The sequence below is a fragment of the Oryx dammah genome, unplaced genomic scaffold (genome assembly GCF_014754425.2).
Source record: "Oryx dammah isolate SB20612 unplaced genomic scaffold, SCBI_Odam_1.1 HiC_scaffold_1, whole genome shotgun sequence".
Classification (NCBI taxonomy): Eukaryota; Metazoa; Chordata; class Mammalia; order Artiodactyla; family Bovidae; genus Oryx; species Oryx dammah.
Window position 1 is genome coordinate 51,448,813 of NW_024070185.1, and position 12,400 is coordinate 51,461,212.

The following is a 12,400-nucleotide window of genomic DNA, read 5'->3' on the forward strand; positions in this document are numbered from 1 at the left end:
CGTCCATCAAGTCCGTGATGACATCCAGCCATCTCATCCTCTGTCATCCCCTTCTCCTCCTGCCCCCAATCCCTCCCAGCATCAGAGTCTTTCCCAATGAGTCAACTCTTCACGTGAGGTGGCCAAAGTACTGGAGTTTCAGCTTTAGCATCATTCCCTCCAAAGAAATCCCGGGCTGATCTCCTTCAGAATGGACTGGTTGGATCTCCTTGCAGTCCAAGGACTCTCAAGAGTCTTCTCCAACACCGCAGTTGAAAAGCATCAATTCTTCGGTGCTCAGCCTTCTTCACAGTCCAACTCTCACATCCATACATGACTACAGGAAAAACCATAGCCTTGACTAGACGGACCTTAGTCGGCAAAGTAATGTCTCTGCTTTTGAATATGCTATCTAGGTTGGTCATAACTTTTCTTCCAAGGAGCAAGCATCTTTTAATTTCATGGCTGCAGTCACCATCTGCAGTGATTTTGGAGCCCCCCAAAATAAAGTCTGACACTGTTTCCACTGTTTCCCCATCTATTTGCCATGAAGTGATGGGACCAGATGCCATGATCTTCGTTTTCTGAATGTTGAGCTTTAAGCCAACTTTTTCACTCTCCACTTTCACTTTCATCAAGAGGCTTTTTAGTTCCTCTTCACTTTCTGCCATAACGGTGTAATCTGCATATCTGAGGTTATTGAGATTTCTCCCGGCAATCTTGATTCCAGCTTTTGTTTCTTCCAGTCCAGAGTTTCCCATGATGTACTCTGCATATAAGTTAAATAAGCAGGGTGACAATATACAGCCTTGACGTACTCCTTTTCCTATTTGAAACCAGTCTGTTGTTCCATGTCCAGTTCTAACTGTTGCTTCCTGACCTGCATACAGATTTCTCAAGAGGCAGGTCAGGTGGTCTGGTATTCCCATCTCTTGAAGAATTTTCCACAGTTTCTTGTGATCCACACAGTCAAAGGCTTTGGCATAGTCAATAAAACAGAAATAGATGTTTTTCTGGAACTCTCTTGCTTTTTCCATGATCCAGCGGATGTTGGCAATTTGATCTCTGGTTCCTCTGCCTTTACTAAAACCAGCTTGGGCATCAGGAAGTTCACGGTTCACATATTGCTGAAGCCTGGCTTGGAGAATTTTGAGCATTACTTTACTAGCATGTGAGATGAGTGCAATTGTGCAGTAGTTTGAGCATTCTTTGGCATTGCCTTTCTTAGAGATTGGAATGCAAACTGACTTTTTCCAGTCCTGTGGCCACTGCTGAGTTTTCCAAATTTGCTGGCATATTGAGTGCAGCACTTTGACACCATCATCTTTCAGGATTTGAAACAGCTCAACTTGAATTCCATCACCTCCACTAGCTTTGTTCGTAGTGATGCTTTCTAAGGCCCACTTGACTTCACATTCCAGGATGTCTGGCTCTAGATGAGTGATCACACCATTATGATTATCTAGGTCATGAAGATCTTTTTTGTACAGTTCTTCTGTGTATTCTTGCCACCTCTTCTTAATATCTTCTGCTTCTGTTAGGTCCATACCATTTCTATCCTTTATCAAGCCCATCTTTGCATGAAATATTCCCTTGGTATCTCTAATTTTCTTGAAGAGATCTTGCTAATAGGATTATTTTAAAGATTTCATTAGCTAATGTTTTTAAAAGGTGCATGTATGAGATATGTTTACCACCCATACAAAACTTCTGGGCCTCTTCTTTTGGGAAGCATACTTGAAACATGATTGATAAGTGCACTTCTGTTATAGAGGCAGTAGGGTTAAGAGATAGCTACCTCACTGCATTTACTATTTTCAACATTGTGATTGACCATGATTTTGTATCTCAATCAATGCTGATTCTATCCTAACAATGTAGAGAACTTAACTCTTCAGGTGATTTGCATCCAAAGAAGAAAATACCTACACAAACCTGTGCTTGAACAACGAGGGATCTGCATCTATAGATTAATTAGGAGAACTTTATCATGTAAAAGTTTTATAAGAGAAGCAAAAACATTTCTGGTAGGTAGCCTACATGAAAAGATATTGGCGTGATCTTCTGTGTAAGCAGCTTACTTCTGGCGTGAGGGCAGGATATTTGTAAACCATGCCTGTAGAGACTCAAGCCTTATGTTGGAGATATTAGCCTGATTATCCAGGCTTTATCATTGGTAAACTAGGTTTCCTGGAAAGATACTAATTGTAGTAGCTTCAAGAAGTGGCTCTCAAAGTGGGGTCCCTGAACCAACAATATCAGCATCACCCAGGAACTTGGTAAAAAGGCAATTCTGAGCCTTGCCTTGAAACTACTAATCAGTGGGGTTGCACAGTGTGTGCCCTAACAAGTCCTCTGGGTGACACCCATGTAGGTTTGGGAAACACTGACCCAAGTTATCCACTGTATGTAATGAATTAATTTCTCTCCTAGTCAACTTCGAGTGTTGCTAATTGAAATAGTATCCTCAGAAGAAATTAACAAAATTTCTCTCATGATTTGTTTCTGTAGCTTGGATAAGGAATCCCATGTGTGAAAGATGCTCTATAAAAAAGCTCATCTCTTGTCATTCTTTTACTGCATGCATGTACTCCCAGCTGCACACATTCTCCTTTTGGTCAATTGGATGATCATGTTCTCTTTTCAAACTTTGTATCTCCCATTTCAGGGGAGGGAGGGAACTTTTACATTATCCTCCTGTGTTAGTTCTGTGCTTCCTTACACAATTAAAAATTCCCGACAAGTAGTGTGATTTAGGGGCTTCCCTAGTGGCTCAGATAGTCAGGAGTCCACCTGCCATGCAGGGGACCAGGATTCGATCTCTGTGTTGGGAAGATCCCATAAAGAAGGGACTGGCAACCCACTCCAGTACTCTTGCCTGAAGAATCCCATGGACACACAGTCCATGGGATCGCAAAGGTCGGACACAACTGAGTAACTAACACATCAGTCTGATTTGGCTGCTTCCGTTTCCTTTCTCCTGCAGTCTTGTTTCCACTTCTGCCTTTGAAGTACAGTTACTCTTTAAGATGTTCAACCATTTCCTGCTTGCCAGATCAGAAGGATCCTTGTTTTTCTCCTTGTTTTCTCCAGGGTTTCATGCTTTTGATGTACACAGTCCAGAACTACTTTTCCTTGCCTTTTGTGCTGCAGAGATACAGCCCCATTCTTCTTTGATACTCTCCTGAGTCCTTTCTCTCCCTTTCCCTGGGCCATTCCCTAAGGACTGTTGCTTTGAGAGCTCTAGAGGGAGAACACTGTCTTTCCTTCTCCACTCCTCTCTGCCTTCTTCTTTCCTCCCTTTCACAATCTCTTAATTCCACATTCACATCCCTGCCTTCCATTCAATGACAAAGACCACCTCCTGACTAATGATTCCCAGTTCTACCATTTTCCACATTGACTTCATCAATTAGCAACCTAGAATCTCTGCACAAGGCTCTCCTGTGTCATTTAAAACTCAGAACTTCTAAAATAGGACTATCAGTCACCTTTTATGATGCAATATCTCCCCCAAGGTTACCTCTATCCTCAGGGAATATCCTTCTCTAGATCACCCCATTCACTCTGATCCTGTTCACTCTGACTGAGCATCCTACAGTGTGAGATGTCAAATTTCTTTGCTCCTTTCTTATGTGATTTCTTATTTCATTCACCTCTTCCGTAACCTTCTTTATGGTCTCCCATGCCTGCACCATTGAAATAACTAGTTCCGTGCCTCAGTCCTTCTGCTATTTCATACCCCACACATAAATGCCAGATCAGTCTTTCTAAAATATTAATTAAATAAATGTCATTTTTTGATTGCTGGCTACTTCATTACCTGCAGATTAAATCCATCCATGGGATTTCAGGCCCACATAGCTTTCTTGAGGAGACACCATTCCAAATATCCCTGTCTCATTATTTACTCCATGAATTATACCTCCATGAATCCAAATCTTACTCCAGGACATAAGAACCATCTCAAGTATTATTTCTTTTAAGGGAATATGCAGTCTTCTATAATGGACTATTTTTCTGAGTTTTACAGAAATTTCCTTATTATTGTTCCTTATTTGAGTTTTATGTAAATGAAAAGGAATTTTCATGAGAAGCCTAATAGAGCACTTGAAACTTAAAAAGATAAGTGTTAGCTTTCTTCCCAATCAGAAGGTGACATTCCTAGCTGCAAGGAATACATTCTTCTGTGTATCACTCTTTGTGGTTTGCCACCCATCATATCAACAGTAGGTAATAGCATCATATCAGGTGAGCCATGGATGTTTGGTGTAGTTGGATAAAATAATCATATCTTTGCAACCTCTGTTAACTACTGAGTATGAAAATATACTCACTTGAAATATAAACATCAGTCAGATTTTCTATTCCTTTATGCAAATTTAAGGAAAAGGCAAACATAAAGGAAAGTTAAATGAAGAGTTATCTATAAATAATATGCGAATAATTCAAAAATAAGAATTTTTGACTGCTGGCTCATTAAGATCCCAGTCTGGTAATTGTTTGTCCAGGTTATGTGCCAAGAAGATCTAGGCTGGGGAGCTGACGTATGGTCAGTCTAATCTTCAATTAGCTTTCACCCAAAAGCCCTTGTGGGACATTTTTTATTTTGTTCTCCTCTCTGTCTAAGCAATCATAGTTTCCTAAAAACAAGCCCAGTTGTGATCTATGTATGCCTCGGAATACATGGCTAAGTTTCCCCAAGGTAGTAAAATAGTTTTCCTACCTCCAAGTCAAGAAATACTAGTCAAGTGCCTTAAACAAATTACTTTCCTATTATAGTCGCTTTGGAAGCAAACAAAGGAAGAATGGCCAGAGAAGAAGAGAAAATAATTTGACATGTTTATCTTTTCTTAAATCCCCTTAAGACAAGACAGGCGTATCTTGACTCTGTAAATTTTAAAAGATAACAGTAAATATGTATCTTAAATATGCATATGTAATAAACTGCATGCATATGCACCAAGTATAATGAAGTACATTGTACATGGAAGAGAAGAACTCAGCAGTGGTTTCCTAAACTCTTTTTACTTCATCTCTGTAATGATGAGCCTGCCTGACTACCTACAGCTGCTGACCAAACATATCCCGAGGGGCGCTTTGAAGTGCAGACCCTGCAGACAGCCAAGTATCAGTGTCTGGAAACCTTCCACATGCAATTCCTTGATAGTGCTGGTGATGGCTGGCATCTTTGGATCTGGCTGCAGTTGTTAGTAGAGCCTACAATTTTAGGAAAAGCAAAGGAAAACTAAAAACAAACCATGCAAAGTAAGGCAATAAGGCAGGTGCTGGCTGTGGGGTTTTTCCTGCCCCCGGGGAGTCTGCATTTTGCTGGAGGAGGCAGAAGAAAGCACTGCAGCTCTAGTTCTGATTTCTCTAGGAAGCTTATGTGCTTTTCATGCTGAAATTTAAAGGGTACATAATAAAGAGAGATGTCTGAGAAAGGGAGTAAGAAAAGGGAAGAAAAGGCTAATTCTGCAAGCGTCCTGTTTTCATTTGTCAAGATGTTTGGGTGTAGAAATGCTGACATAGACGGAAGAGTATTACTTCTGCTTCTTCATGCTTATGAATCTTACATTTTATGTTTTCCTATTTAGCTGTTTACTTCTACTTTAAAAGAAGCAATACTTAAGCATTTACATTATTCATGTGCAATGGGGTGCATTTCACGCCCTCTGCCTGGTTTGATTAGTAGGTGCGGGAGGTGCAGGGTCCCTGGTGGGAGCAGTTATTTCAGAACAGGTGGTTCAGCACATTGAGGATCAAAGAACCCAAAGGTGCGAGGACTCCAGCAGCCACAGGAGCTCTTTGATCTCAGTCAAAGTTTCAACCCCACCCTGCAGATCCACAGCCCCGTTCAAGCCAGGAATTTGCATGTGCCTAACTATCTCTCAGTCTGGTGGTTTCCCCTTCGGTAGAACAGCAGCCTGACTGACGGCAGAAGATACCCCACAGTCACGGCTGGCATCCAGTTCCCCACACTCCACTCTCTCCTCCTCACTTCCGGCCACGTAGACTGCTAATGCCCATCCCCTGCTGACCACTCTCCCCACACGCCAGGGCTGCTGTTTTGCTCCCTGCCCCAAAGAACGGTACACAGACCTGTTGATTCTTTAATCAGGAGGCTCTCTTCTGGTCCCAGCTGTCCTCCCTGCATCTCCACCACGCTGAATCCAACGAGAGCTCCAAAGCCCAGTCCAGATATCACCGTCCCCTCTATGTCATCTTCCCAACTCCAAATTTCAGCTAACATTCATTGAGTACTTTCCATAGGGCAGGCTCTATTGATAGCTTTTTATCCATTATCTTTTTTTTTAAACTGATTTCTTTTCTTGACTTTTGAAGTCTTTTGTACACACTTACAGTGATTACTCAGTTACCACTTTTGTTTCTTAGTGAAATCATAGAGCTATTCTTGTCTCATCCCCTGGCAGTCTGAGAACTCATAGCATTTTCTGTTTCTTTCAGAGCCTCATGGTGTTGACTATAGTAGGTGCTCCAAACCACACAAGTTGTATCATAATTAATGTGATAAATTCTTAGCTTATATCAGTGAAGTGTGTTGAAACTGCCCCTTTCTAACAACTGAGTAATCGAATCTAATTTATCAACCACATTTTATATTTTGATGATTGAATACATCTCAACAAATATAAAGTTCAGTATGCCTGGAGAGCTGCCTCCTAGTTACTAGGCTGTTGACAGTAAAAGATGTGAACGTGGCCCTCCATACTCAGTTCCATGGGCAGTGGCTCCTCACCTGGTTTGCCCATGAATAAGGAGTTTCTCCAGGACATAGGAATTCTGCGCTCAAACCAGGACAACGTTGGGTAAACCTAGACGTTTAGTCAAACTAGTCATAAGAAATGATTTCCCCCATGGAAGAAACTGACTGTACTTTTATACTAAATGCTCAGGAATGGATAGCTGTCACTTAGTTGTGTCTTTTGCAGTCACAGGCAAAATTTTAAATCTCTCATAGCCATTTTTGTTGTCGTTTGCCCTTCTGGTTGCTACATAGCATTGTCTGTATATCTGACAGCTGGTAGCAAAAAGCCATATTACTTCAGGGAGCTCAAAAAAGTTAAAAATCAATCAAACAAACTTGTTCCAATCAATCCCTTTATTATATCAGACAGGGCTTTACTAATAAGCCATTTAGAGTTATCATGAAATAGCCAATCAGTGTGATATTTCTTTTTCAAGGGTTTAAAATAGCTGGCATCAGTAAGGATATATCAAATTCCCTGGTTATAACTTCCTGTGCCCCCAAATTCCAATTTTTATTTTCCTACTAAGTTTTCTAACTTTTTTTAAGAATTGAATTTTTAGGTCTCATAGCTAGTACTGCTGTCTAAATCAACTGTATCTGCTTTTGAACTATGCAATTATTTACTTATATATTTAATGACTAGCTCCTCTTGGCATTTCTAGTCTCATCAGAAAATGAAAATATACCTCCCAGGAACATCGTCCATCTTCCTCTCTTTGCTTGTCCACCTGACTAGTCCAAGCAGGGAAACCTTTGGATTACTTGGAATAAAAACTAGTTATACTTCTGGCACAAGGCAAGTTCCACTTTTTGGAACTTCTCTGCATAAACAGTCATGCCATCTAATGGAACAAATATACTATTAAGCAAGTTTTTCAAATTCCTTTTATTAAGTTTGTTCAACCACATTCTTCAAAGAGTTAGATTTAGTTTCTGAAATACCTATCATAGCTGTGCTTCAAGCTATTTAGTCTATATACATGCTTTATTCCCTCAATGTCTTTCTAAATACGGAATCCATAGAATTTTGCATTTGGCACAGTGCCTGCATGGAGAGATTCCACTTGATCCTCATAAAATTATTTTCAGGCTCAGGTCGTGGCATGAGAAATGTGCATAGATAAAACTATTTTAGTTATGGAATGGTCATATCACAACCAGTGATGGCATATTATATACAGGTAATTGTAAAATTTTTGAAAGTGGGAATATTGGCTCTACACTAGGATACATTTTTAGTTATTAATGATGAGTTTATAGGAGTCTGTAACAAAAAGAACAGGCCTCCTAATTCCCCCTTACAATTCTCCTGTAAACATTTTATGCCACTTGGTGAATTAAATACAGTATCTCAGATCAGTTACATTCATTTACTTCACAAATACACTTGGAGCCTCTTCTCTAAGCCAGATGCTCTGCAGTCACGGAAGAGAAATCATACCCCATGTGGCATGGTAACAATGGTAACAGTGTGATGAGTGAGATGTGATTCAAATGGTCACCAAAACAGAAACAAACAAATAAAACACATGTTCTGAGTTTATAAGTTAATTTTAGAGTGTGAAACTTCACGTCATATAAAAAATTATTACATGTCACTTATATCTCATAAAACTAGAGCTTTCAAACCATTTAATGGCTATTTTCCCTGTTAACACCATGTTTTGAAGGAGTTTATCTGCCCAACACATTTATTGTGTAATTATTTTCTCTTTGGTATTTACCAAAAACCAAACAAATAACTGCCATTCAGAAGAGAGTTGATACGTTGCCGGCACTCCCCGCCTCCTCCCAAAAAAAGAAAAAATAAATTTATTTCATTTTTTTCCTTCAGCTGTGTATCATGATTGTGGACAGATTCTCAATTTCAGTATATTAAAATATTTTAAAATGCTGCAAGTCTCCATTAGTGATTCGGTGGCCTTCACTGATGTAGTCTAATTTCCTTGTTCATTAATATTCTAGTAATAAACATTTTTTTCTGTTGACTCACCAGTCTGTAGTTTAACTGGAGCTACTCAGCCTCTGTTCTGAACACCTCCTTTGAGTATTGCATGAACAGACCTTGTCTCTGGAGGGTAGGACTTGAGTCGGAAAAGGAAACAATTTACAGCCTTCATAAAGACTCAAGGTGCTTTTCTACTTAACTCAAGTGGTTGTTTAACAGGCATGAAGTGTTTGTTGTATTTGACAGCTCTGCGTGTTAATTTATTCTAAAGGTTGTTAAGTTGACAATTACTGGGGGTGGGGAGGTGGAGAAGGACAGTGTGCAAAGCTGAGCTGGGGCCGAGACACCCATTTTGCAGACTATTCAAAATCCTTACCCTCCCCAAACCCAACCCCTCACCCTCTTCCCCACTCCCTTCATATCAATTAAATCTCTCATTTCCCTGAACTGAGATTAAATTATAAATTATACTGGTTTAAAGTCACTTGACTGGCTTGGAGATATTTGGGTACCATGAAGAGTTAGAGAGCCTCGCATCGCGTCTTCGTCAATAATTTCAATTCCTCCAGGGCAAGAAAACACCTTTGAATATCCATGGTGAAATGATATAGACTGTGGTTAAGTGATAAGTGACAACATAGGATTTCAATGAACTTTAACAAAAGAGCTCCACAATTTGGTTTCTTTAATCCCAAATTTGACATTTCTCTTCTATTATATGTGTGTTACTCTGTATCTTTTCAAATTAAGGAGGCAAACTTGCCTCATGTAATATTATGTAACTAAATCTAAACAGACTTGTTAATAACAGTTACCAATTTGTGATGACGTTATCGATGAGTTTTATTTATTCTTTTCTGGATGTATTTCCAAGTTTTTACAATGAACATACATTATTTTTTAATTAAGAAAAATATCATTTATAATAAAAGTTGCAAAAGTACCTGTATAAAAATTCTACATATATCTTTGCCATAGCAGAGTAAAGTATGACTTTGTGTTTAAAGATATAAAAGAGTTTAATGCAAGGTGGAGATTTTATGTATTCAACTGAGATTTTTAAGTATTTTTAGAAAGAGTTGCAAATGTGATATCACTGTATCATCATTAAATTTTCCTATATATAAGTAAAGTTTCTGAGAAAGTTAGGTCAAATTTATCTGTTGATCTAATAGATATTCTCATTGAGAACTAAAAGTTTACAACATCCAAGGATAAGAAGGTGTCATGAAAGTTTAGAAGCCTCCAAATATTTCATGCATAAACTCTAATAAATTTTTCATATGCTAGAGGAAAGGTAATGATTTATGTCTTCTAGGATTTTCAACCAAAAAACTAGATATGTCAGAAAATTGGTATTTCTTGCATGTTAGTTCTGACTGCACTAAGAAAAGTTGTGTACACTTCTCTTTAAACCTACTAATTATTTTATCTTACAAATGGGATGGTGTTATCACTTGAATACAAGTGGTTAACAAGCGGAGCCTGGTAGTAAATCTTTGTGGGTTAGAATTTGGCTCAACCACTGAACTGCTAGTCAGTCTCAGCCAAATTTCTTTCTCCTCATCCGTGAGTGACAATAGTAATAGCACTAACATCTTAAGATTGTTAGGAGGATTAAATGTAAAAATATAGGCTAATACTTGCCATGTAATAACAATTCATAAATGGTAGTTCTGTTACTAGTTATAATACGTATTCAGTGAACAATATGCATTGATCTTATTTTCTTCATTTGATTATTTACTTGTTTTATTTGTTTTTTAATTGTTGCTAGAAGGAAAGCTTGGCTCCCATTGGGTTCTGTCTGGCTTTTCTACAGAGTGAAAGTATAAGTCAACATACATAGCATAGGTTGCTACCAATCATGGTAAAGCTGACCAACTTCTTGCCTTCTGTAGTGAGCCATCTCTATGGATTTGGACTGATGGATGCAGAAGCCATGGTGATGGAGGCGGAGAAGTGGACCACTGTTCCCCAGCAGCACGTGTGTGTGGAGAGCACAGACCGACAAATCAAGTAATGTTTGCTGCAAGCAGACAGCATGACCATTCCCTAAAAGAGAGCTGGCCCATGCAGATGTCTCGAGATAGTCCTGTGTTGCACATGAAAACTAGTAGTTTGTGTAGTTTTTTTCTAATGTGATTATAAAATCTTAATAGAATGTCTAAGACCCTAAACTGTTAAATCCATCCTAGTATAACCTGCCATGCCCTACTCCAGATGATCTTTTCAACCTAAGGATAGAACCCAGGTCTCCCACATTGCAGGTAGATTTTTCACCATCTGAGCCACCAGGAAAGCCCGCTAGTATAAGCCAAGTATCCTTAAAAAAAAAAAGCATATTTTATAAGGGGATGGGAGAACCCTTACAGGTGGATATTCTTCAAGTTTCTACTCTGTAAGTATTTCTGTTTGATGGTAGAAGTATTTCCCATAAGTTGATATACCCCCAAAACTACACCTTCTGATCTGGAAACTTAGCTACTTCCCATGTAGTTCTCTGCGAGTGAGGCAGGATGCACAGTAAGTGAGATTGCACTTTACTCAGATTCCAGGGCCTAGTGTCCTGTTTCAGTCACACACACCTGGAGACTGTGCAACAGGATTTACCAAGTGATACTGAAGTCTCTCCTAGGCACTGAATTTGAAGAATTAGGATGTATTATAGTGATTTTATTAGTATTTTGCTTTTGGCTTTCTTTTTATAGAGAGTTAGCTGAGAAAAATACTTATGAACTTTGGTTTGTAATAAGAACAGAGCCATTATAATTCTTGAGGAAATTGTTAGGAAGCAGAAACAAATGGACTAAATTTTTTTCTCATTCTACCCATTTGTGGCAAAGAATATGAGAAAAATAAACAAAGGAGTAAAAAGTTAACCAGTATTTATTGAGTTCTTACAATAGGTCAAGCCCTAGCAACTTAATGTGTGTTTTCTTCTTAAAACGTGATAACAATGTGAGTTTTATTCCCTTTGGACAAATGAAGAAATGAGATCAAATGGAATAATTGTTTATTTCTACACAAATTTCATTTACCAATTCAGCATCTATTTTTCTTTCATTTATTGGATAGCAAGAGCGGGACTGGTGGCACACGCAGGGGAGGAGTCCAGATCTCCTCCTGCATGTGCTGCCTCTCTGCACCCTTTCTGCCAGATACCCAGGACCCTCAGAGCCCAGTGAAGCGGCTCAGACCCAGCTGACCAGAGGCACCCAGAACCATGTCAGAACTTTGAGCAAGACCTGGTGACAGGGACCAGCTGTCACCTACCAGTCTTCCCATCCCAACTTCAAGATGCTGAGCCTGAAGCTTCTGAGGCTGTTCAGCATGGAACATATGCCCCAGAGATCAAGCCCTGAGCCTTTGGAATAGGAGCACTGACTCCAAGACTAGGGAGTATCAAATAGTGAGAACTCATACAAAGGAAACCACCTGAATACAAGACCCTGCATCACCCAACCACCAGTAGCACCCTGTGCAGGACGCCTCATCTAGACAACAAACAAAACAAAAATACAAACCCAATCATCAGCAGACAGGATCACCACCTCACTCAGCCTTGCCCATCAGAGGAAAAACAAACAAAAAAACAAGAACTCTGCACAAATCTTACCCTATACAAAGCTCACACAAACCACTGGACCAATTTTAGGAGGACAGAAACCAAAAGAAAGAATTCAACCTTCATCAAGGAA

At 39.4% G+C, this 12,400-nt stretch overlaps 1 protein-coding gene across 2 annotated transcripts in view; it reads left to right on the plus strand.

Moving 5' to 3' along the window:
* PCSK5 (proprotein convertase subtilisin/kexin type 5) overlaps positions 1 to 12,400 on the plus strand; it is a 513,187-nt gene that overhangs the window by 289,969 nt on the left and 210,818 nt on the right. For both annotated transcript variants that reach the window (XM_040256508.1, XM_040256430.1), the window contains exon 11: positions 10,601 to 10,718. In XM_040256508.1, coding sequence (XP_040112442.1) covers positions 10,601 to 10,718 — 118 coding nt within the window. The remainder of the gene's footprint in view (positions 1 to 10,600; positions 10,719 to 12,400) is intronic.